This window comes from Apteryx mantelli, chromosome 1 (assembly GCF_036417845.1).
Source record: "Apteryx mantelli isolate bAptMan1 chromosome 1, bAptMan1.hap1, whole genome shotgun sequence".
Taxonomy (NCBI): Eukaryota; Metazoa; Chordata; class Aves; order Apterygiformes; family Apterygidae; genus Apteryx; species Apteryx mantelli.
The window spans coordinates 212,783,252-212,810,728 of record NC_089978.1 but is presented as its reverse complement, the minus strand read 5'-3'; the positions used below and the strand labels follow the sequence as shown (position 1 = coordinate 212,810,728).

Here is a 27,477-nt window from a genome sequence, read left to right as displayed (position 1 = left end):
TGTATTTATTTATTGCACAAAAGGATTATGGAATTCTGATATACTCAGAAGCTCATTTATCTCCTTTCACATACATTTAAGCCTTAAAGAGGTCATTAATGTACATCAGTAGAATGAGCAGAATTTGTGTGCATAAGATATGGATCTTTCAGCAGGAATTTGCAATAGATTTTACCTTAACCAAATGCAAGTTTTCCTTGGTTACAAAAGAATCTATCTGCATGTTAAGGAATATATTTTGATGCCTAAACAGCTTTGTGCTGAATACAATGGTTTTCATTTATAATTCCACTAAACTAAAATTCTTCCATATCTGTCATGTTGATAACAAATGCCTCTTTTAACCCCATTTATGCAATATTTCTCTGAACAGCTGAGCAAACAAATGAATGAGTTCAACTTTCATTCAAATGTTACACTTAATTGATGCTTTCTAATACAAGGTCTATTAACCCATTTGTAAAGGCAGGTCCACATCCTTAACATTCACTGACCCATATCAGATTTTCTCAGGATCAGCAAGGTGAAAGCTACACAAGTGAGAAAGCTCAGTAAGAACTGCATTAATGTACGTAACCCAAAACATGATGTGTGGGATCAATAGTAGATTTTTAGATGCAATATAGTTCGTATGGAATTGACTCGAAGATTTTGCAAGCAAATGATGCAATTTTTACTTTCCATTCAAGCAGCTGGGACTAAAAAAATGTAAATAACAGCCTTCTAATCAAGTCTAAGTGCAGTTATTATGTTAAATATGTACTATGGTCTTTTATATAGGAAAGTAGGTATTGGTTTGGCATCTGCTTGTTATAGATAAGTATAATTAAGGTTAGAAACTTAGCTAGGAGAACACTAACTCTTCTACTGACCAGTTTAGTTGATTAAATAATGGATATTCTGGAGTGTAAAAAAATGCTGCCTGCTTTGGTTCTTCATTTTTCAAATATGGGTAACTTTTTGTATGAGAACAGTGCAGTCCAGTCAACAAGACTAGAGTTGTGATTAAGGCTTGTTCTTATGAATAAGATTTTGCAGGAATGGGTTTTTCCCCTTAATAAGGTTGAAGTGTGTTGTTTTAGTTCTGTCACCTTTAATATACAGTATCTACATATTTTGGTATAGCTATTATTATTTTCATAGTTCCAGGGGTGGGGGTTTCCTTCAATTTAGTTCTAATGTTATTTTCGGAAAGTGAAACTAGTGACAAAGTATTCACTGTGAAATTGCAAGATATATGGGAAATGGTATGTCTACAGTCAGCATAGCACTTAACAATGCACCCAGACATATACAGGTATTCTAATTCACTTTTAAAATATTCCACTGTAAAAGACAACAAGAAGTACCATTGCTAAGGAATATCTAGTTTAATTTCAGGGTTTCTAAGTAAGCAATTACCATTCTAGCAAAGCTTCTATGTTTATAGAGCTTATTTTATATTTTAACTCTTTTTTTCTTCCCCCCTCCCCGCCACCCCCAGGAACCCACTGTTATTTCAGCAATGAAGATTTCCACAAAACAGGTAGTGTATGCACAAGCTTTAAATCACCTTTAAATATTTATTGGCTTCTGTTTTTAAGAGACAGTAACTTGGCAGTTGGTAAAGACATATTAATTACAGCAGCAGCATCCCATCCATTTATATAAACATCAGTAGTTTCTCAGGAAAATGTGACATGCAAAGGAAAAAGGAAAAGCCTAGTTTGTGTTTTACTGGAAAGGTGAAAACTAAACACAAACTAACCATCCGTCTGGAGGCTCTCAAGAAAAAATTCCACATTACTGAATGTTTCTATGACAAAGAAACTATTCAAAAAAAGTGTCCAAAATGGTCCCTCCCTCTGGTGGGACTAGTTCTGTTCCCTGTAGGATTAGTAGCACGTTCTACTAACTCCAATGCTGTAAATGGAAATTCAGTTCATGTGACAGGGCTCTGGCTCTAGTTAGGCGCAGAAGTAATATTGGAGGAAGGTATCACCAAAAGATTATTATCAAACCCAGTTGTGGTCTTATCACCTTGAAAAGATTTAGTAGAACTTGAATAAGCACAGAGTAATCACTAGGATGGACAAAGTGCAGAATGGCTTCTCTATGAGGAGACACCAAATAAACGAAGACTTGTCAAGCTGCAGAGTCTCAGCACACGACAGAGCTCTGTAAAATCAGGAGTGGTATGACTGCCTTTCCATCAAAGGGTGATCAGATAGTGTCATAGAACAGGCAGAAGGAGATACCTTTCTATACAACACATTCTGTGGAAATGACTACTGCAGGATTTTTCAGATACTTGGGTGGTTGCAAAAAGGGATTAGAATCATTGATGGAAGAAGACTATATCAATGGAACATTAAGGATAATGACACGGCTTCTGATTCAGGAAGTCCGTAAGATGCCAATTGTTGGAAACTTGGATGAACTAGTCTATTTAAATTAGGTGTGTACCTCTTTCATTTACAACGAATGAACGAATCTGGATCCAGTCCAATGGTTCTGCTTCTAACTTTAACAAAAAAGGAAGGGCTTATTTAGCCCAAAATCTCCATGGTCTTTTGGTTGGAGGACATGGTTAGGATATGGGTTCCAGACTCCTGACTAGCCCGTAGAATCTGTATTTCCTATGTTTTAGTGAGAGCTTCTTAAGCAGAAGATAATCTCTATTCCATTCATTGTAGACTCAACTGTACCTAAAATTAATTGGGCTTCTTGATGGATGGAGGTAAAGTTTCGTCTGATTTACAAGAAAGTTGATTCCAGTTTTCTTGGAACAATTTTGTGTAATTTGGAGCCTAATTCTGGAAATACTAGCACCTTGTTCACACTCATATTTTTTTCCATTTATGTCACTGTCACTAAAGAAGACATTTTGTATTAATTGCAGGATTGGGTGCACTAAAAGGTGTGTGTTCTAAACAAGATTTAGTTAATTCATCTACCTCATTCTATACATTATTGAATAAGAGTTAAATTCATTCTGTAATGGACAGAGCCCAATATTCTGTTTGAAATGTTTCATATTTAAGTAGAAATTCACTGTATACAGAAAAGTTGTCTGAAAGCATTTGTGTATTTGACAGAAAACATTCTGTTTGGGGTGACTTTTCTGACATAGTTTATCACCTAAAACAACAAAAATGGCAGGACCGAAAAAATGTGGTATTGAACACTGAGATATTTAAAAACAAACCTGTCAAGTTGTATATATGTTCACATCATACCAAAATGCTCAGCTTTGGATTATTTTTATAAGTACATTCCTTTAAAGCAGCTGATCACATATGATAATGGGCCATGCATTTTAGTACAACATCTTCTTCAAAGCATCTTTATTTATTCAAGAGAGATTACTGTTTTCCCTGAGTCTTTTGAAAACAAATTTACAATATTAAAATTGTCTAAAGCTAAAAAGAGCATAGAACACTAGTTATTCAAGCAAAGTTAAACTCATGAAAAATCAACTAGCCTCAGGCTAAAAATGACAGAATCATAGTACAGTATGACAAGCTTTTGGCACTGTCTTTGTATCAAATAAGTATTTGGCAACATGCTTCCATTTTATGTTTATGCTTAAAAATACTGTAGTTTTACAATTCAGACACTTTACTCGTGTTCTGATAAGCAGGGGGGTTTCATATAAACAGCACAATTCTATGTATTGTTCAAAGCAGGAGCATAAAATATAAACAATAAAATCAGCATGTTCTATTTAATAGTTTCAAAGCAATCCCTTTATTTTATTCTTTCACTAACAAATATTACATCCAAATATAAAAGCACTGTACTGGTGGGTTTTCCTTACTTTTGATTATTTTGCTGCACTGTTGTTTCAAGCTACCTGTTTGGCCATTGTGCCAATCTGATGCACTTCAAATGACTCTTCTTCCTAAAGACCCGAATCTATAAATTCAATTCTTCAGGAGCAGAATTTAGAAAAGGATTTAAATGATATCAAACTCAAAGGCTTTCATGCCCTTCTGTATAACTATGAATTTGGCCCTTGAGCAAGAGTTACTTTGAGCAAGGAAATTAGCCTTTATGTGCAAATTTAGACTAAGTCTTCATACATTCCTTTTGAACTTTGACATCTTTAACTCACAGGAATTATATTTTGTTGTTGAAGCTACATATTCCTCCCATCTGGGTTTAGAGCCCTAGATCCAGGTAACTTTATTACCCGAATAAGTTTTAAGCTTAGGTAGCTGTAGTTACAGACCTTCAGAGGACAGCACCCTCGAGCCGCTGTAATACCCTGCAGCCACTTAAAAATCACAGTTCTGTGGGAACGAGCCTCCCAGGGCTCCCCTGGCCACCACTGGTCCCAGAACCCCTCACGCGGGGCTCCAGAATTTGCCTCTTGACTTATAAATGTGGCCAAAAAGTCATGCCTGGCTTCCAATCAAAACTGACTTTTTGTGGAGCAAGCTTTCATTTTTTCCTCAGAGTCAGGTTAATGATCCTCTCTCTCAAAAAGCCATTGGACCTTGCAGTAAGATGGGAAAGAACTAGCAGATCCTCAGCTGGTGCAAACTATCTCTTTGGTTTACTGCTGCAAAGAGCTTTTGTTTCTCCACTATAAGACTTCCAACTGAAGGCAAGGCAGACACCTTCAGAAATATACCTTACAGACTGTTTGTATAGGCATACAAAGTACTGCATCCTGTTCAGAGATCACCGTTTCTGTTCATAGTGAGCATATATGAAGGGGCAGCCCAAAAGGTATGTCACATAAACAATCCCCTGAACTGTTCAGCATCAGAGCTACCTTTCAACACATGTACTGTGATCGTCATTAAAAAGGAGTTTAAGGAAGTGTTGCCTAAAGTTCCTGTGAAAACTCTGCCTAAATAATTCTTTTTAAGCATTTCATTTTTCAACTCTTTTTTTTTTCTTTCTTTCTTTCTTTGCAAACAGAAAACTCTGTTATTGCTTTCTCCAAGCGCAAGGGAAAGACTGCATTTAGGGCAGAACTGTGTGGCTAACAGAGACCACTAGACTGCTGTAAACATTAGTCTCCTGATCTTTTTTATAGTTCAGATACTTCAGGAAGAATTGTTAGAAAACATTTTTTTTTGGGGGGGGGGGGCAGCTCAGGTTTGATCTGATAATCAGCTGATTTATTAAATTAAAAATCTCTTGGGAGAGCCTTTGCCCAAAAGGCAGTTTGACCGTGGCAAAGTAAGGTCAAACCATTGATGCAAATCATTCTATCACTACTTTTTGAATTTCATACTGACTTGGATTTATATATTATTAGTGTCCAGAATAATGACCACCAGCTGGAGTCTAAAAGCATGAAGAAGAGCAGCAAACAGGGCAGCAGCCTCCAGGCTGTGTAGCACCTGAAACACATGCTGCACTTCACTGACTGAACTTTATGAACTTATCTACAAGGAATAGTCTTTAAGTAACCCTATTTTGGCCTCACTTACTTTTTTTTTTTTTTTTTCCCCTTATGTTCTGGTCATTCTCTAATTCTAAAGACATTTATTAGAAATCAGGGAGGGTTTTTTGATGAAATGAAATTGGTTACAGTGGTGCATAGGAAATCATTACACCATACTTCTTTATTTTCCCACATGCATATCTGGGTTGATTTTTATATTAGCTGCACCACACATTGCTACACACTTGTATATATATCAATGCCCCAATTACATAGGACCCAGATCAATACCATCTGGACACTTAAGATACTTAACTGAAGCTCTAATTTGACCTATGCTTCCTCTATAATCAGTAAAGAGAAAAGGCATCTCTTGAGAAATGGTTAGGTCACCTAAGATTTGAATTGCTGCTCTTTTACTGCAGAATATAGCCCTAAGCTGGGGTGTCATTAAGTATCTTAAGGTAGAGAGAACCAGCCCATCATGTCTGATGCCTGCCATTTGTTTTGCAAGGATACAGCACTAGCTGGGGACTATTATATACAATTAAGGCTTTGCGCAGAGCTCTGTGTGGTCAGAGACTTTTGCCAAGAGAATGTGGTTTTACAGTCTGACTAAGGCGCTATAATAGACGGAAGCAGCTGCTTAGATAGGGCTTAGTTTCCAATTTACCAGTGAATTTTCTTTTGTCCTTTTTTTGTCATATTTTTCTTGAGAAACTCCTGATGTTTATATAAAGGCCGGGGATGTTTCTGTTATAATTAATATGTGTATATAAACTGCCAAGCTGCTGTCTCTGAAAGAAATTAATGCCGCACCTTTCACAAGAGCTTTTGGTTTTGCTATCTCCTGGTATCCAGTGTTTGTCATATCCAGTAGACTGGTGACTTCAGCCACCTTGCATCCTTGAACTCCTTGTGAGTGGCACCTCTAAGGCATCACAATGCAGGAGATGAAGAATTTTGATAAAAATTCTTCAAATCCTATTTTTTTACAACAGCCCTATGTTTTCTAAGGAAGAGAAATGAATACAACTTTGCATTTTCTTGATGGGACTGCTTGCAGAGAGACCTTAAAAAGAGAAGAGTTGCTTGCCCCCCATACGTGCTGGGTAACAAAGTTCAAGCTTTTGATAGCAAAGTTTCAGTGCTTTCAAAACGGAAAGATTATGCCATTTATTTTTTGTTTGTATATTTATTTTGCTTTCCCCTAGTTTTATGTCTCAGAGGGAACTGTGTTTAATTGCTACACTTACTTACACTTATTTTCTTCATGAATTAATGCTAAGCTGAAATATCTCTGGTTTGACTTTCACATGGGTAGGTAGTTCAATTTCCTTGTGCCCCTTTTGGGACTGGCTAACCAGATGGACCACATGAATTTGATTTTGCGTCTTTATTTTCTTTCATTGGATCCTCTCCTTTGAACTGCATCTCTCACTAAACACTGAGTTTTTTATCCAAAATAAAGTAAGCCATCTTCCCTCGTTAAAGAAATGCTTCAGTTAGAGTATGTGGCCTATAGAAAACAGTATGAAGCATCAAAACTGCCAGACATGCAAAGAACTATGTCAACAATTCCAAGCTGAAAAGTCTCAGCATCTGTCTGAAATAATTTACTTTAGAATTCCCCCCAATAAAAATTCAAGCCATACATAGAAAATTTAAATTCAAGTTGTTTTTCTTTTTCCTTAAATTCAAAAGCATATTTTCAATTGTGTTTTCTCACTGATGATAGCTCAATCCCAATGCAGAAGTCTAAATACAAGAGAAAAAATGGAAGAATATTTAATTTTTCTTCTATTTAGAGAAGCCACAAAGAGTTTCATACAAATGTCAAAGATTTTTCTATATGATTTTTTTTATCCTGAGGGTTGTTATTCTCTTCTCAGTCTTTTAGTGTATGTCAGAATCACGATCACTTAGTGTGTTTGTAATGGTCCTAATATATCATTTTATATTTTAGGCCTTCCTAGTAAAAACCTGGAAATTTGCAATGTACTATTTTTATTTATTTATTTATTTATTTATTTATTACTTTTATAACAGCAACAGCTCTACATTGGCTCAGCCACTGGAGTTTCACAGCTTCCTTTACACCGCTGTGATGTGTACGGAAAAGCATGTGCTGAGTGTTGCCTTGCTAGAGACCCTTACTGTGCCTGGGACGGTTCGTCTTGCTCACGTTACTTCCCCACTGCTAAGAGGTAGGGACAGTTTCAGATGTCTGCATGGCTTGCTATTTGTTTTAACTGATGATCTCAGTATGACCAGAGGGCTTTGGAGATTTTGCATGGGATGGTTACCTGGAGCCCTTTCTATTCCAAAGAAAACATAGTTGTGGGAGATACAAGCAATGTGAAATCTTGGTTGATTTAAAGTGAACACTGCTACTTCTAGGGTTGGCTTGAAAGGCTGTTGTAAAATAGCATTCAGAAAACAGTTGTCTCTGAAATGTACTCATAACTTTTTATTTAGTAATAAACAGGAACAAGAAAAAATCAATTTTTTTCTAATGTGAGGAGGGGGATTGCTATTAAAAATATATTAAAAAAATTACACTCCTCCCAACTAACTTATCTTACGTTTTCATGAATTCCAGTACAAAGGGAATATCTATAAAGTGTTTGAACATGAATGGAAAGGTCTTATTTAGTGATATATAGCATGACTGTTATTATTTAAAAGTATAATTTATATGTGTTGATGTGTGTGTAAATACTACCAGATCAGAACGATAACCATTTTACATTCACTCTGCACTGATGTTAAAGGCTTTGCAATGTAAAGGTTAAGGGAAAGCAGATTCTGCAAGTGAAAAATATCATTTTTATAAGAATTTACAAGTCCGAGTTGCCTGGTCTGAAGATTTAAAATCATGTTTTCTTTGCCTTCTTTAGTCTTGGGAATTCTTTCACTTAAAAGATGCAACCTGCTGTTAGTTACTGAAGTAGAAATTAGGAATAGATGAATTAATAAACACTTGCAAATAAGAACTGCTACTGGCACAGTGCTGAGATTCCATATCTTTCCATTGATATGTTAGCCAAGAAAATTATGAAAAAAATGTTCAGAGGGAAATCATGTCAAAGCAAATATGTCAGATATTTTACACCTATGAAGAACCAAGGAGTCCAAGAATTTATATGCATAAGGAGCCTTTATCTTTATCTCAAAAATTAATGTTAAATGTTTAGTTGGGAATGTCAGGACTCCAAATTCCAGATCTGGATTGGTTGTTGGAGGAGGTGAAATGTGGTGGAGGGTGGGAAGTAGCATTTATATCATAGATTTTTCATATGGAGAGGATTAAAATGTCAGCATTTGCATCACAACGTTTCCTAAAAAATTCTGATGACAAAAAGAAAAAATAAATGCTTATGGAACATCAGGTTCTATCTTTGCACCGGAAAGCAGAGTTAATCTGGGATGAGGTGTTTCTGAAATTCTTTAGAAAAAAATTAAAAAGGAGAAACTGAACCCATTCCAGAAAAAGTGCTGGTCAGGTTTTCTCCGAATGGGCTAAATTCAAATTTGTGTTAGGAGCAGAGCAGTTTCTCTGGAGGAAGAGGAAGAAAGAGAGGAGAGGGAACAGAGAGGTTTCCAAGAGGGGTCTGAGAGGCTGATCAGCTCCAGGGCTGGAAGTCAGTGTGGTTGTGCTGTCCCTGTTGAGGAATGAGGACAGGAATCACTGAATCACTCTTCTCTGCTATCCCCCAACTACTCTCTATCCCTGAACCTCATCTTTTCTCCCCACTTACTAGCACCCATTCCTATTCCCAGCCCATCTCAAGACCCACAGATAGCAGCATCCTGTCATTTATCTGCTTACTCGGATGCAAGAAATAGGGCTCTCTGTCTTTTCCTTCTCCCTCTCTCCACCTTCTCCTCGTCAACAGCAGACCCAGCTCACCCTGTTGTCATCAGGAGGGTAAAGGGACCTATTCTTACTGGGATGAAGGGGCAGGGTAAGGCCTGGGGCTAACCTGGGCTGCGGAGCTACTGGAAAACCTTGGGGTGCAGAATTTCTTCCTCTTGAGACCAGTACGAAGGAAGAAGCAAGTTGTGGGAGGCTGGGATCTTGACACTGCATGCAAAAGCCACTGTCCTACCTCCCTCCGTTTCTGCCTTGGCAGCAGCAGCTGGATAAGGGTTCTGTTAGCAGAGGAGGGGATCTGCTGTTCGTCTGGTACCTGCTTTACCCCCTTTGCTGAAGCCAGCTTTGAATCCATCTGTGACAAAATCAGCATTGCTGGAAACAGCTTCAACGTCAACATTTTCCTAATATAGAATCCCTGTAATTTTAGGCTCCAGAAATATTGGGAAAGTTGAGTCCTGAGGCATTTGTACACATGCTTTACTAATAGTGCTCCCTCCCACCCTGCCTTTTTTAAGGGAGCTTTTATGAGCCACAATTTTAATTTACTTTTCTTTCTGTGTATATTTAAGAAGTCTAAATGACAGTTCAGAATGCCTGTAGTGTGACCACTTACCTCTGCCCCATGCAGATGTGTTCTGGCTCATATTTCATAGATCATCATGTTGATACAACGGTGATATGTGCGACATTTTCCTGAGATTCTAACTAAACATCTCATCCAAAGTCCACTGACAGTAATATGAGTCTTTCCACAGGCTTCTTTCCTACAAATAGTATCCTATAAATATGCTGCCCTTTGAAATGTAGGAAGGGAGTAATAAAATGCTGCATTTATGCTTCTTTATGTCTTGGATATATTTTTATTTGTTGATAATGAGTAAGAAAAACATGACCTCTGATATTAGGATCAGTGCATTTTTTGAATCATATATCAATCAACAAACCATTCCTTCATATTAAAGCATGTTAAGGTGTCCTGTTATACTGGAATAATTTCTGTGAAGTTTTTATTCAGAAAGATATCAAAAATGCACATTTTCCTTTTTTTTGGGGGGGGGGAAGTGGTATGATACGTCACATAAATAATTTCAGAGATAACATTTCAGTAGTTTTCAGTGGGAAAAAAAAGGGAGGGGGTTAAAATGCTTCAGCGCACAGAAGTCGGCCCTGCAGTTGATGGTGCCTCTGTGAGAACTCAGTACGTGCTGATGCTGGGCTGTTAGTCAGACCTTGCAAATAGGGCTGGTGAGCAGAAGAGAGATGGCCTCTGTACTGCAAAACAATCGCTTCTGAAAAATGTGGGCTGTTGTCACAAGGGAGGGACCATCAGTGCTTTTTACAAGGCTACTTGACTTTTGCATATCCGTTGCTGGATGCCATAAGCTGAAATCACAGCATTGTTCAGCAGCCTAATCCTCTTTGTTCTCCTCTAGTTTTGCAAGCCCTCAGGCTTTCTCTGATTCCTAAAGTAAAGTGCTCACACTTGAAACACAGCTTTGTTTGCCTTGTTCCTTTTTTTTCTCTTTTTTTTTTTATATGAAACTCTTTTCTGTGGCTCTGCTGCATTTTGTGTCACAGCTATTTGAATAAAAAAGGAGAAGACGAAAAAAGAACAAATGCAAAATAAGACAGTATAAAAGTTGTGGGTTTTTTGGGGGGTGAAATACAACGTTTTAGCGCAGAACAGTATGTTCTCCAAAAAAGCCAATAGAGATCAAACTGGAGAAAGAATATGCTATGTTAAATGGTCGTGCAGTAAAAACTAGAACCTAGAATCAAGCTACAAAAATGGAATAAATGACATTTCAAATTCTTCCAAGTTTTTTATTCAGTTTATCCTAATGGCCATTTGCAACAGATTTGAATAATTCGAATCAACAATATTTTAGTGAAATCAGTAGGGGCTGAAACGATTTATTTAATTTAGCTTAGATTTTGTAGAAAATACAATCCTGGTATCCTTTTAGAGCCATCCATCTTAATCTTTCATTTTAAGTAAAGGTGCTATGATATTTAAAGTATTCTGTGCTTGCAGAAAAGTTTCAGCTTCTTTATATTTTTGGTGCATGTTAAACTGCATGTATTGTTATGCTTTGATCCCATAGTAGACCCCATATCTATGAATTAAGTCATGTGTTTTTCTCTGATCAATGTTACCAGCAAAGTTAAAGTAAACTTCACAAGCTCAGTGCAAGAGAGACCTGTATTTACTTGTAAGTGTAAAGGCTGATGTTATGAACTGTGATAATGCACAGAATATGGTAACAATATGATTTCCTTCATAGTGTGTTTAGGTGCATTCATGTGACCCATGTAGTTATAAATATGTTCCTTTTGTTGCTGTTGAGTCACGGCAAATGTGAATATAGACCACTGAGAAAGTCACTAACAGTTTCCAAATATGATATTTGCAGACGTACTAGACGACAAGATATCCGAAATGGAGACCCTCTTACTCACTGCTCAGACCTGCAGCATCATGGTGAGTTATGGGTATTAGTGAAGTAAAAACAATTTGAACATAATTTACAGACTGTATACGAGTAGAGTAGGAAGCAAATGAATCATACAGTAGGGAAATTGTCTTAACATTTAGGAAAGATGAACAAAATACATTAATATTCCAATTTTGATTGCTTGCAGTAGTCTGGATCAGATATTAAAGAATCTTGGTTTTGTTTTTCTTCAAGTTAACAATTTTAAGCATTTTAACCTTTCTGTTTCTCATGTCTGATAATATATCATCAATCTAGGCATATTATGTCAGAAAACAGTCATACCACCTTCAGAAAAGCAAGAAAAATGTACATGTTGCTTCATATAGTTTTGATAGGATGATAACCAACTGCATAATTAACCACCCTGGTTAAATATGGAATGGCATTTGTTGTAGGTGCCCGACCAGCAGCTCCTTAAGATCAGGATGTTCCTTAGAATATACCTGTCTCGTAGGTTTTCAAAATGTTTTTTTCTTGCTGTCTTTTTTGTTTTTTTTGTTGACTGTATTATTTCCACATACTGTATGGACCAGAATTTTGAATTGCTTGGCTGATAAACTTGACTTCTCACAGTTACCACTTTGTTGCCAAACTCCTCAGAAGATCCTCACTCAGAGAATGAAAAATTTCCATTTTGCCCTAAGTGAACAGAACACTTAGGCAATACTTCCCTCTGCTGGAAAAAAAAATGATTACTCATGTTTGTGTTACATCTATAATAGTAGTTAAACCACTGGTCAGATTTCTGGGGTAAATAAAGCAGAGGCGGCTGAAAATGGAAATATCTCAAAACCCTTATGTCTTCTACTCCTTGTAATAGCAACAATGACAAACAGTCCAAACTCATACTGTTCACCACCATATAGTTCACCACCACAATGTTTCAATAACTGTTTTTCTCTACCTTCCTGTTTAATCCTTGTAGCCCACAGCCAGCATTACTGTTGGTTTTTTTTTCTGCTTCATGATCCTCAGACTCAGGACAAGCTACTAGGAGAGGAGAAGGGTTTGCAAAAGTGCATAAATGGACTGCGATCAATGTGTAGTTGGCACATTTTGCGAATCAAGAATGCACAACTAGTTCACATTGTGAATTAGTCATTGTGAACGGGTAGAAAGTTCATCTTCAGTTTTGTGATGTTTACTAATGCTTGCTGGCAATAAATCATATTAAATATGCAACAATAATTAGCAGTTTTCTTCTGTATGTATTTTATCCAGTGCAGATGAGACAATCCAAGTATTAGGGCTGAGATAGCATTTTCAGCTCCCCAGTATGAAATTTTCACAAGGCTCTAAATGTGAATTTTATTACCAGCAGAAACATGCCTTCAACATTACCCTCACCTTCTTACTGTTTCCATGGGTAAGGCTACCCATGATGATCTGGGCTATCACATGCTCAGGTTTTTTCATGTTCCCTTCCACTTACTAGCTGTATTTTATAGAGCTGTTGCTTATCTTCGTAGACAAGAAAAGAATTTCAGAATACCTTAATATTTCAATTTTGCTTGTTTTTACACCTTCCTATGACAAACTTATGTATCTAAAAACATATTTTCCCTCCAAAAGAGAGGGAGCAATCCAGTGCAGTTCTTTCATTTATCACTTACCTGTACTTTTTGGTAACCTGCTATATGACAATCATGAGAACACAAGATCAGGAAAAAGCTGTTATATGGTACACTTTATCATAAGGAGCTTTAATACAGACTTTCTGACTTTTCCAACTTTGTCAAAGGTGCAAATCAGTGAAATAGGAGATGAGATACCACTTGGAAAAATGGCATTTGATGGCGAAATGAAGATCAGAAGAAACAGTAACTTACAAAAAATACTGAAGGAACACAGTCCTAGGCCTCAAAACTTAAGGATGCAGTGCTTTACACAATGATGCTTTAGCTTGTTTTAGAGAAAATTTTCCCACCTTAATTCAGACTTTTAAATCTGTAAAATTTTCCTACATTCACTTGACATTTGCGTAGGGAAATATGCATTATGCTTTATACAGACAGCTACATAAACCTGCCATGAAAACTCATGCTGAACTTTTCCCTCGGTTATCACTAGTAGTTTCCTGGACATCAGGTGCTGAATTGGGAGTGTTTATAGGCAAAAATGTGCTCCAGCAATCGTTTACTACTTTTTACACATTCCTCTGCAGTAACTGGCAGTTGATTCTCTATGTGAATCAATGGAATTATGAACAAAGAAAAATTTCTTAACGTATATCTCAGTTTTAAAGACATTGCAGAAAAATGCCAAGGCCTCAAACTGAATCAGCAGTGCTTTTAATAAGGTGTAGGTAGCTCTTTCAGTTGTCTTTATATGCAAATGTGCAAGAAGTAGTATAAATTCACTACAGAACAATATTAGAGGGAAATGTGGATTCTTAGCTCTATAAGTATTTGACCAAATATAAAATCCGAAAGCATGATCACCTTTGTGTCAGCTAAAGAGCAAATTTTCTTTAAGCCTATCAGACTAGCGCTATCAAAAAACTCATCAAGTTATTTTTTGGAACAATTTGTGAATGTAAAGCCACCTTTTCTTCAGTGATTTACATCAGTGGGATCTCACAGAATTGCTCTGAATTTCGCTGTAGAGAGAGATGCAATAATCTGTGAAGCAATCTTGGTATAACTACTTAGCAATTCGTACTTCTTCAGTTATGTTAGAAATTATGTATTTAAAGGATATTTATCAAGATAATAAATTGATAGTGCTGTTGGGTTCACTTTGGAAATTACAGCTCTCAGACAGGCTTTTGGTTTGAATTTCATAACTAACTTCATGACTTAGTTTTCTAATTCCTCCAGCTGCTCTTCTGAACTTCCCAGACTTTCATTCTTTCTCCTAGTCTCTCTTGAGGCCTCTCCCTCACTCCCAGAGATCCTTTCTGATGCTGTCATTATGCCATCACTCTACTTACTTTCTTGTATTTTGTGTGCTCAACATTATGTGAATGCTACAGTCATTTCTGGTTCTGCCTTCTGCTACCTTACATCACAGAAATGGAATTTGAAGGGTCTCTTAAATCCTCCTCTCATTGCCTGACTGTTGCCTGTACTATATTTTCTAGAGCTGTGAACAAATTTAAAGGGGGCTTCTGCCACTTTCCATGGTGATTTCTAACAGGCTAGAATGTTATGGACCAGACCCAACAAAACAATCAGAAGTCTGAAATGGCATCAAGGAACCCAATTTCAAGACAATTTCCATGAAAACTGTGACTAGCTTCTTGGGTACCCAGGATGTTCTAGACATCTAAGATTTCTGGCAGAAACTTCTCTACATACTTAAAATTATGCTACTGCTCATGGGCAGTAGAACCTTTGTCAGAGAAATATCTATATTTGTACTTTGCAATAATAATCAGGATCTAGAAGACTGTCTCCTTGGATCTAATGAGCCCAGCGTTACATTTGTTCTGCTCCTGTATAATCCACTTTGACTGTGTTGTGTTCAGTGAAATAAGTCAAGTGGTGCTGCAAAACACCTGTGCCAAATTAATAACCTACCAGTTAAATCAGTTATGTAGGATGTGGCAGAGGAGGATTCAAAGCCCACTTAGGCTAAGGAGATTGACTCCATAGTTCTGCTTCCAACAGGACCATCCAAACTATCAGACTTCTCTTGTTGAATCCAGGCCATTCTGCGACCCCGAATGAAAAATTAATGGAGCCTGGAAGAGAGGAATTGAAAAAGAGCTTGAACCCAAGGGTAAAATCCCTGTGTTTCCATCCTTTATCCTGAAAGTCTGTAAATCTGAGTTTCACAGAAGCACATAGCTAGAACAGTAACATGTGTCCCAAACTACAAACAGGGAAGTTTCAGCCGCGTCATTCATATGACATTTCCTACTGTCTGTCTAATGTATCACAGCCATGCATGCACTGTCTGTTGTGGATCCCAGTTCAGATCTCGAACTGTTTCTTGTTGATTGTATGAGGCCATTTGCTGCCTGCTCAGCAGTGTGAATTCTGTTCCTAAATCAGGACACCTAAGTTGAAACAGGGGAGTCATGATGCCCAGATCACTCTGTTGAGTCTGGAACCATGAGTCATCAGACAATCATTTCCATTTCCGATCTTTATCTTATCACTCCCAGTCATATTCAGTTTGCCTCTTTACACGCTTCCAGTTCCTCTGTTTTGTTGACACAAATTTGCCCAGGCTCTATCTCAAACCTTTCCATTGGTACCTTTGGTTACCTTCTCTTCCTGCAGTCTTACCCTTCTCTTCCTGCTTTGCTTTCTAACATATTCATTCTTCCATTGTTCCCCACCTTCCTGGCCCAAAGCAGCACTGATGTTCTTCATAGGGGTGTGGTTTTTGAGAGATGCCAAATATGTTGCTTCATTTGCTTGTTTATATAGCACCCCACTGACTTGCTGGAAAGGCTCACAACCCAGCAGAGGAGAGCAAGCTAACCCATTCCCTATTTGTTTGGTGTTTATAGGCCATTTGATGCTTCAATACTGAGAAAGCAGTATAAGCAAGCACCAGTTCCTATTCTATCCCCATCCCTCCTCTCATCCTCTTTCAGGGCTGAATGTCATTACAGAAAAACATATGATTGCTGTGTCAACAACAACCAGGAACTCAATTTTATTTTTACCTTTTGCTCAGTAGTCTAGCAAACAGTCTGTGTTTGCTAAACAACATGGCCAATATGATAAAGGCATAGTGAAAGCAAACAAACCTTGACAAAGGACTTCTCTGAGATGATTTTAATTAGATGTCATTTTCCTGTTAAAACCTATCAAAGGAGGTTCCTGAAAGATTTCCAGTGCTAAAGATCAAAAGTGGAAAATGGAAAGAATGACAAATAATGGCAAAGAAGCAGGAAACCCCATGAGATCAACATGGTGTTAAACAGCTTACCAAACCCTTCCTCCCCAACTATTCTCCAGGATTATTGTACTGTTGCCACTTAAATCCATAACTACATTTTAAAGAGCTAAGGTGGAGAGTTGAAATATGATGCATTACTGCCTCTGCGGTGTTGGAGAAGAATCAAATGCCATATAAGTCCTTTAGCTATGTGATATTTCCAGCATGTTGATGAATATCTTGAAACATTGTTGTTACAAAAGGAAGTAATTTATTTAACTTTCTTTTCCCCTCCCATAATGTCTGGTTTATTAACCTCATTACATTTCCATAAATTATTTCAGTATGAGAGGAAATGATTAATTGAAGATTGTTTCCTCAAAAACATTATTCCTGGTCATTAACAGCTTCAGCAAACTGCTATGCCATATAATCTAAACACATTATACTACTTTTAAATAGCTTCATGTTTTATTACTTTGTTCTAAAGTATTATGATCATAGAGCCCAGGAGGCATCATTATAGACATTCTGCAACTACACCATGAGTTTTCTCACTGCATACAGCTTGCTATTAAAAACTCTTGTTGTGTCCTAGATGTTTTCCTTGATGAATAATAATGAGGTTTGCAAAAAAAATTCACAATGAAAACCACTAACTTCACGTATTGAGATGTTAACAGCTGTTAAGATTTAAGTAAATAAATAAATAAATAATACCATAAAAATACTTACAAAGATAGGAATATTGATGGAGATTTTCCAAACACATAACAATCTGGGGAAATCTGTATTTTAGATTTTTATCTTGAAACCTCTTCCAGACCCCAATTTCTAAATAAAAAAAATAATTTTGCAATTAAGATTTTTCTTTCCTGACCTTTTTGAGTCTTTTTATTTTTTCTCTCTCTTTTTTTCACTTGCTTTACAGATAACCCAAGTGGCCAGACCCTGGAGGAAAAGATTATCTATGGAGTAGAGAATAGCAGCACTTTTCTGGAGTGCAGTCCAAAATCTCAGCGTGCTGTAGTCTATTGGCAATTCCAGAAACAAAATGATGACCGCAAAGAAGAGGTAGAGTAGAAAAAACTAAGAGATGCAACTGCTCTTTTCTATGAAGATCCACTTGAATCTGAATCTTTTTCAGCAAAACACATTGTTTGCTCTTCCGTTCAGATATACCTCAGTTCAGATATACTCAAGTTCCCCTTTGCAGATGATCAGCAAAAGCTAGCATACTATCTAAGTGCCACTAAAACCATCACAGAAGGCTTGTATTGGATTTAAATATTTCAAAGACCTGAAAATTGTCCTGTGGAGCAGGGCAGGGGGAAACTAACTGCATTCTTCTTATTATACTATTTATCTGAAAGGTAGTCCAAAAGCAGCATTTCCTGTGTATTGCGTGCTGTAAGACTTAACTGAGGGTAAGACAGAGAGACAGAATGAGGAACTGGGAACTGGGAACCCGAAGGGTATGAAAGCTTTTGTGCATATTTTGCATGAAAAGCAATATTCATAGGAGCAAAAACACTGACTTTCCCTGCTTGAATTACACTAGGCTGATACTTTGTTTTTCTCCTTCTCTTATCACGAACATTCTTATGTTATTACTCACTCAAGTTCTCAAGTCATCTGACTGTCAAGCTAGGTCACACAGGTCTTTTAGTAGAGAATAATCTCCTTTCTAGTAGGTAGGTACATCAAGTTAGAAAACAAAGCTTGTTCATCATACTGAAGTATTTGGAAACACACCCAAACTACTCTGAAGCATGTTTTTTGTTTGTTTGTTTTTTCCCCAAACCATGTACTAACTATTTAGTTCCATTAGCAGCTTTATATACTTTTGTTATATGCTTTACTTGCATAAATAGTAAATTATTTAGAACAACTTCTTGGTGGAGAGAGCACCAAACAGGTTTCTTTCCCTTCTCTCCACAGCTTCATGTGCATTCGAAGGAGGAAATTGTATTCCTAGATATTGATTCATTCAGAAAAATATAATACTTTGAACAGCTGCTTGTTGAATATTAAAATTTTGAGATTTAATCCTTGCTGTTTCTTTGTTAGCTTTCCATTTGTCCAGAGCACACTTTTATGAATAATGGCTTTTGTAATAAGGAACGTTACAGGAAGAGAATCCGCCTTCCCCAGATATAGATTTGGGCTTGACTAAAACATTATGGCAAGCGTGGCCTCTGTAATATAGCCAAATGCATCTACATTGATCTGCTCATTACAGGTTTGCACCATCTACCAGCAAATACCTCTGAGAGTTGCTACAGATCTTTGCTCAGCAGCAGTAGGGACTGAGGAGCAAAACCATAATTCTCTAAATTCTCTTTGCAGCAGATCAATTGTTTTTCTAGGGTGTTTTGAGCCTTCCATAACTACAGATGATTGCCAAAACACAACCCATGTGTTTTGGGTTTTTTTGGCTAGATTTCACTGACTAAAAGGAACTGTACTAAGAAACTAGTATGATTAGAGGATAATTCTGCCCATTTATAAAAGCTAACTTTTGAAATGTTCCCTTTTTTCCAATACAGATAAAGGTGGATGATCGGATGATACGAACAGAACAGGGATTATTGCTACGAAGTCTTCAACGGAGAGACTCTGGTATTTACTTTTGTCATGCTGTGGAACATGGCTTCATGCAAACTTTGCTCAAAGTAACCCTGGAAGTAATTGATACTGATCACCTGGAAGAGCTGCTCCATAAAGAAGAAGATGGTGATGCCTCCAAGACCAAGGATGCCACCAATAGCATGACGCCCAGTCAAAAAATCTGGTATAGAGACTTCATGCAGTTAATCAATCACCCCAACCTCAACACAATGGATGAGTTCTGTGAGCAGGTTTGGAAAAGAGACCGCAAACAACGTCGGCAAAGGCCTGCCAATGCGCAGGTGAATACGAATAAGTGGAAGCACCTACAAGAGAATAAAAAAGGTAGGAACAGGAGGACCCATGAATTTGAGAGGGCACCACGGAGTGTCTGAGCTACATTACCTCTAGGAACCTCATCCAAGTAGAAACTTGTATAGACAGATAACTGGAAAAAAAAATGCAATATACATGAACTTTTTCATGGCATTATGTGGATGTTTACAAGAGTGGAAAGCTCAAACAATTTCCACCAGGTTTAAAAAAAAAAAAATCCATTTCTAACCTTCCTAGTAAATTCTTCCTCTCTGCACCGATTCTAAGACCAGAAAGACCAGAGTTCAAGGATGATAACTCACCTGGACCTAGCTTATTGCTCAAAAAGTTCTGCAAGTGTTCAGCAGGCAGGTTTTGCTTTCTCTTTTGCCTAAGATATAAACAAAATGCTGTATTTCATGCTGCCATCTTAAAGGAAAGAAAAACAAAACCCACCTTTCATCATCAGCACTACCATTCCTAGACTTATGTATAAAACTGCATGAACTCATTAAGCTGATGAACGTCTAAACATGTGATTGGACACAAGGTTTTTGTTCTTGTTTTGTCTACCAGTTCTCCTGTTTATATTTACTAGAAGAGGAAAACAATACTGAATGAGATTGTTTGTGGAAATCTGAACAACATAAGCCATCCATCATCCAGAAGAACAAAAAATGTGGAGTACACTGGCCTACTACTGATGACTTCTTTCAGCTTTGATCTAAAGATGTATTTTATTAAAACTATAATTTAAATGTACCATGACAAATATGAAGCAAACATTAGCTCTTTTCTAAAATAGATTAGACTTTTTGTCTTAGAATTATTGTACTTTCTAATTACTGGTTTAGAGGAAAAAAGACAACTTCCATTTATGAGCTGCTTTACTCTTTTGTTTGGAAACTCTTTCAGGGGAGCTAGTCGCACTGCAGTTAACCTCCTCCCCTCTATCCCAATAGTCTATATGACATGTAACTTCAAAGCAATTTTAAAACTAAGCTATTTTAACATGAAAGTCTCTGTATAGCATGGAAGTCTTCTGCATTCTTTTTTTTCTAAGTATGGTATTTGGAATCATTCAACTTGTATAATATCTTGCTATAGATTGAACCAATGAAAAGGAGAGCATTTGATTTCAGTTGTATATTTTTTTTATTTAAAAAAAGTAAATAGAATTAAAATACCCTCTACTAATGACACTCTTGCTTTCTTGGTTCGTATATATTTGTGAATGCTAATATTTAAATACTGTGGCTCATAGATTGTCATATATCCATGAGTAAAGCTCACATTCAGTTTAAGGAGTTCTGTTCTCAGCTCAGTGGTAGAAATATGTTCACACTACTGATTCTCAGTGCTCCATTCTTTCTGTGGGCCCAGATCACCCAAATGCAAAGAACCAGCATGAGGCCACGTAAATAGTAACCTCATAGCCAGCTCTCTGTTATAAGATCTAAGTCACTATTCCATCTGTGGGTGAAGCCTGCTGCAGTAGTAAATTGGTGAAGTTCAGCTTAAGACTTGTATTAGCTTATACTAACAGATAATTTGGTCCTGTACTTCTACCTTATGTTTAATTTTATATACAGGAGAGCAACAGGGTAAAACAGATGCAATGCACTTGCACCATAAGTGTCAGTGTAGGGATATAAGTAGTGGATCTGATTCACCTCAGCACAGATGTGCCTTTGGTCCCCAGTTCTATGGTGTCCAGTTCTTTTGACGTCATCTTTATACAGTGTCCCATATTTTATCTTGATAGAATCAGTAAATGACATAATTTCAAGTAATGTTATTGTGGGAAAAATTGCTAGAACAACATCCTTATTTTGCTAAAGGAGCTTTTATATAAAAGTGTGTCTGTATTGATGACTGATCTGTTTTGTTGTTATTCACTCCAGATTATTTAAATTATGAATCACAACACTATCAGCCTTATCGGATACAATATAACACAACTGCAGTGACAGCATCTCTCACAATACGTCCCAGTCTCCTTGCCACTCAGTAATTAAAGTATCTTTCTGATTAGTGAAGCCTTGGCTTCTTTCCTTCATAGCTATTGGGTTTTCACTAAAGGCCCAGACATTTTAGTCTCCTTTGAATCTTTTGCAGGGGAAGAACTTGCAAGATTTTTGCCATTTAATTCTATAGCAAAAATTAATTGAGTAGAGTATGACAAGGCTGTACAGCCATGGTTCAGAAGAGCACTTAGGTATTTAATTTTAGAGCAACCTCAAGTCTCTCTTAGGCTTAACTTGATGCCTGTGAAGCTTTAATATGCAGTTAAATTCCCATGCTTTCATGAGGTGCTGAACAGGGATGAATTAAAACAGAGATTCAACTATGTGCTTTCCTGTACAGAAGTATTAATTTTTCGGCTCAGCCTATGATTAATTTGTGAACATTGTTGTCAGCTGAAGTATTTAATTGTAATCACAGAACACTCTTTAGCCTTTTGTGTAGGGCTATTGTGTACCATCGAGTCATTAGAATCCTCTTTGTTACAGAAGGAAACAGTTTTAAAATGAAGCTCAAAGAATTCAGTGGGAAAAATGCAGATTGATTTCAACAGACTCCAGATGACTTAGTTTCCTTTCTCACATATTAATGGTATTGCTGTCTACCTTTTTTTTCCCCCCACTATGCTCATTTCTATAGCAACTTGCTGCAAAAAAATCAAAACCAAACCAACCTCTTTCCCTCACCCCTTAAGAAAGCAAAGATTAAATGAATTCTGGATGCTAAGATATGTTCTTCTATACAGAAAAAAGGTAATCAGTGGGAACAAATTTGCAGAAGTTGCAAGGTTTTTACCATATCATAATAGTCTAACTGGGCAATTGAAATGATCAGATTTTACCTACTTCAATCATATCAGTCCTCACTAAAATGAGTAATCTTGTTTATGTCTTTGTATCAGTTCATACAAGTAAGAGGGCAGAGGATCAAGCAAACAGCTGAAATTGTTGATTTTCAGGTTCATATTATGTTCAAGTTAAAACAGCGTTTAATACTGATTTAAAATTAACTTTTTTTCAAAGAACATAGGCCTTAATGAATTTATGTATAGAAGGATGCCCTGCAGCTTCAGTAAAACTCTCCTTGTATCATTATTTTTTAATGCAACATAAGAATTGAAAATAAAGGTAAAAACAGTATTTCTGCAAACCATCAATAAAACCCTCTAAACCTCTAGTTACAGACTTTAGATAAAGTAAGTAGAAAGTTGTATTTCAGCTGGAGAGAAATAAAAGGATTTCATTTATAACTAGAAAGATCTATTTCATTTGTTTTAAGATCCATTAAGATCCATTTGCCAGGAACAAAAAATCATAATCATTGAATATTATTCTTACTAGTCTATGCTGTGCACTTGCATGGATCACTGAAGATAGGAATTTGTTCAATGGCTCCTAAAAACTGTATGGTTATGTTAAACTATAACATCAGACTAAGAAAATGTGCATCTTTGCAGAACAGCATTAAATCTTCATGACCCAATAAAGTCACTATGTAAAAAAATAAAATTAAATTAAATGCATGTGAATGCGCATTTACTGATCCTTTTTTTTATGTATTATTTAGTGAATATCAATGGTATGTGTTTAATAGTTCAGTTTTTGCTACCTACACATTAGCCAAAAGAGATGTAAATATTTTTTGACTAGATAAGGAGGTACAGTGTAAAGTACTGTTATCTAGAGGTACTCCATTTCAGTGTGTTCAGCATAATACTAAAATGCAAGATTTTGCCACACAGATGATAGGGTGGTTTATTTGCTACATCAGTGCCAAAGTTATGGGCTTATTCTATAAGCACATTCCTCACTGGGTAGTAAATAATTGTGCTTCTGTATTTATCACTTCAATTCAGATGGGAACTAGAAAACTGGAGAGAAAAAATGTAATGAAACTGCTGCTGTAAATTATTTCTTTTAGCATGTATTCAGTTGTTAAATAAACATTTCTTCCAAATATTTGAAGTTCACTGTCTTGACTGTTTACATGGAAACGTGCCCTGTAACCTTCATGAGCATATGGAGTGCACTGTTGCCAATATAATGCTATCAATTTATATGAATTCTATTTACTAGGTCAGAAGTGTTGCTATTTTATTAATAGTGTTTATTGTTTCTTTTTGAAGAGTACAAACTCTTCAAATGCCTGAACTGAAAGCTGCAAACTTATCTTCACCCTATCTTTTGGCACATCTGCCTGGGCCTGGGCAGACAAAGCTGTACGCACACACCACTCTACCCATGTACCAAACCGAAAGTTGTCCTGCAAGCCATTGGCTTTCTGGTTCAGGGGGTGATAAATACAGCAGAAGACCCTTGTTGCAGGATTTAGCCACACTATGCCCTTTGCTAAAGCTCCCTGCAGAGACCAGGTAGATGGATTGTCTTCTGAAGCTACTTTTCTACATTGTGAGGAACATGCAGTGCCTAGGGACAAACTCCCTTGACATTAAGTAGGAAGAAGGAAGAAACATTTGGGTTTTAATGCCTGGTTATGCATAGATATAGATATAGATATACACACACACGTGCATATATATATATATATATATATAGTGTGTGTGTGTGTGTGTGTGTGTGTGTGTATTTTAACCAGCAGCTCTCACTGAGATGAAATTCCCTTTTCCCTAAAGCATTCCAAGCTCTACATGTAATTCTAGTGTGTCTCTGAAGAACACATTTGGCGACCTTAGCTATAAATTGTTATAAATGTTTCCTTTGTGAAGACTGAAACACACTCCTCTGTTTCCTTACAGGTCACAGTCACTGAGCTCCCCATCAAATACATACATTTAATGTGAGACCAATTTATGATGGCTTTTTCCAAAGCCTAAAACAAAAGGACTATTCTCCCCAAAATGCTCAGTAACAGGATTTAAGTAGATCAGCGCATTAGTGAACCAGGCAGCTACTTTGCTCCCCATAAATACTCAGTTGAAAAGTTGGAGGAGCTTGATAGCAAAACTAGAAACGGTGTAGAATGGGCTTTGTTTGGGACTTTTTTGTTCTGGAATTTATCAAAGGTTGACATTTTGGAGAACTTCAGGAAGATCTGAGCTAAATCCCAAAGCTCTAGTGAAGCAGTTTTCACAATGAAAGAATTTTTATTTAGGTTAAGAAAGCAACTTCCCTTTCTTTCACAGTGCTTTTTCACTCCTTTAGGGAATGGGGCTCCTCTCGCCTCTAGTAATAACCCAGAAGGGCCATTATACAGGTTTCGTATATTTATCCTCATTCGCTGCTAATGTCTTTTGTGGGGAAAGATCCCTGTTCCTGATGACTGGCGCTCCCGCATCTGCTCCATATCCGGTCGCTCCGCTCAAACCCGGAGGCAGCCTTGCTCCTGCCACATCTGTTGGCAGTAGACCTAAAAAATGGTCTGTTGTCATCAACTTTTTCCTTAGAGAAGGGATAAAAACGGGCCCCAGGGGGCAGGAAAAAGCCTGTTTTAGTCCTATAGCTGAGCTGCGGTCGTCAGATGCCCATTGTACCGGAGGTGTGCGACGGGTCTCGGGGGCCGCCGGCGGGGCCGGGCCGGGCCGGGCCGGACCTGGCCGCCAGGGCCCATCATCCCGCCCCAGGGGTGCCAGGCACCGCTGTGGCGATGGGGCTGGGGACGGGGATCCCGTGGCCAGGCAGGGGCCGGGCCGTGGTGGGGCTGGAGCCGGCACCGCCATGGCGTCGCGGGCCCCGGTGACGCTGACGTGGGGCCGGGCGCGGTGAGGTCCCGCGGCCCCGAGGCCTGTGGCCAGCGTGTTGCTAAACCTCCTTAAAAATACCATTTTTCCTCTGGGGAGGCAGATATTAACAAGCACTAAAGGTGGTGCTGTGGCCATGGAGGCTGATATATAACAACTCATCAGTTTTTAAGTATGAAGCAGGCCCTGCTCTGTGGTGCTCTGCACGGCCACAGGCCTCGCCGGCTGCGCGCAGGAGCCTGGTGTTTGCAGCTAAAGAGGCTCAGGCGGTTCTTTCTCAGGTGCTCTTTTTTTTTTTTCCTTGATCATCTGGGATTATTTGCCTTCCAGCTGTAGGGATATCTCCGTTCTCTACCTTTCGAGAGCCTGCAGTAACCTATCATACCCTGAAAAGCACAACGCTGGTTAGAGCAATAGGGACCCAGTTTAGTTGACACTGTAAAACTGAAAACAAAACCAAAATGTACATTGAAACAATTCCTAAGAATTAGTGTGCACAGTTTCATATGTGTTCCTGAGCAAAGACCTTATGAAAAACAAACAAACAAACAAAAGAACTAAGCCTTCATTTCATACGTGAACCTGTTATGTCTCCCAGTACACAAACATACAGCTGAGCATTGTCCAAAGCACTTTAATCAGGTTTTGATGGGTGAACCTTGCTTCAGGTACAGGCGCAGTGCTTTTTCAGGCTATTCCCCCTGTCAGACTGGTGTCGATTGAATCTTTTGGCTCTGCCCTGAGACCAAAACACCTCTTTGCATCCCTCAACACGGGGCATTCCTGCCACTTTTACTGCTATTATTCTTCATAGGAATATATTATACTCGCTTCTCAGGGAGTTTCATACCAATATCCCATTCTTGTAAGTGTGTTAGCATGAACTGTGATTGCTTAGGCAGAGGTAAATGGAGATGCATGTTTCTGCATCAATACAGAATAAAGTGGCCAAGGTAATTCCTACAGATATTGCAGTACAGCAAGTAAATATTAAATATGACTAGATTTGAACTTCCCATCTCTTTCTGTAGCTGGGGGGCAGGAGAGGAAAGGAGCCGAGAAAAGAAATGCAGACATTTCAGCTATGCTTTTCAATGACCAGTCCCTTAGGCCTTCCAGTCTCACATGTCACTTTTTTTCTTGGTTTGCAGAACTACACAGAAAAATGCATTCCTATAAACTCTGCTTTTACTGAACAATACCACATTGAATAGTTCAGTAAACCAGAACAAACAGACAGACTGTGCAAGTTCCTCCGAAGCAGGCTTAACTTTCCTCTTCTGTTTGTTATTTTATTATTATAATAGGGTCTCTGGTGTTCTTTTAGTTAGGGTTTTGTCAGCACTTCTATTGTAAAACCCTATTTTTAGGGATTTATAGTTTTGTCTAAGGTAATTCACTACAGACTAAAGTTTTAAACACAAGCTTTTAACCTAGAAATGGTTTTACAGTTTCTAAAAGAAAATGGCTAAACATTGATGAATTCAATTTTGAAAACCACAACAAAAAAAAAAACATGCAAAAAAACCCTTTATCCATGTCAGGTAGTTGTTTTGGCAATTGTACTTCAAAAAAATTAGGATCTGAGTAAAGCCCAGGGAAGGTAATGAGATTCTTCCCATCTTTGAGGTCTTTGAACCTTTTTTGGAGCCACCTGTGTGTTGGTCAAAAGTCCTAAATCAGACACATGCTTAAGCACATTACATCTTTATATGTGACTTAAATGTATGCTGCTGTTCATATGGTGCTACCTGAAGTAGAATGTTTTCTTCCTTTGCACCTGAGTGCCTTCATGAAAACTGATTTCTAATTGCTGTTCTATATCTCATATAGAGAGATAATTTAGGGCTCATCTCTCACCCCTGTTTAATAGCTGTCCTACTTCTAGTACAGAACAGAAAGAAAAAGGTTGCTTGTGCTGTTTTCACAGTAGATAGTTAAAGAGAAATAACATTTGTTATTTGGAGTGAGTTAAAATTTGAAGGATGCAGTTGCTAGTTCTTCTAGATACCACTGCAGAAGTTGTTTTCACTGTATTTTCCTTTATTAATGCAACTATGCGCAGACTCCACTCTTATAAATATACCATTGCTTCTAGATATGGAAAAGCTGTATTTTTTTATTATTATTTTTATTTTTTACTTTAATGTTAACCAACATGTTTAGCTAAATCCTGACCCAAATAAATACAGCTGTGTGGTCCACCACCTTTTCTGTTGACTGGAATCTATCA

The 27,477-nt window shown here is 37.6% G+C and overlaps 1 protein-coding gene across 2 annotated transcripts in view; it reads left to right on the top strand.

Moving 5' to 3' along the window:
• SEMA3A (semaphorin 3A) overlaps window positions 1-23,505 on the top strand; it is a 176,099-nt gene extending 152,594 nt beyond the window's left edge. Inside the window, exons 13-17 of one of the 2 annotated variants that reach the window (XM_067316877.1) lie at window positions 1,484-1,525; window positions 7,433-7,590; window positions 11,678-11,745; window positions 17,529-17,671; window positions 19,147-23,505. In XM_067316877.1, coding sequence (XP_067172978.1) covers window positions 1,484-1,525; window positions 7,433-7,590; window positions 11,678-11,745; window positions 17,529-17,671; window positions 19,147-19,602 — 867 coding nt within the window. In that variant the 3' untranslated portion in view covers window positions 19,603-23,505. The remainder of the gene's footprint in view (window positions 1-1,483; window positions 1,526-7,432; window positions 7,591-11,677; window positions 11,746-17,528; window positions 17,672-19,146) is intronic. The other variant, XM_067316878.1, reaches the window with a different exon arrangement.
• The last annotated feature ends 3,972 nt before the right edge of the window (window positions 23,506-27,477 follow it).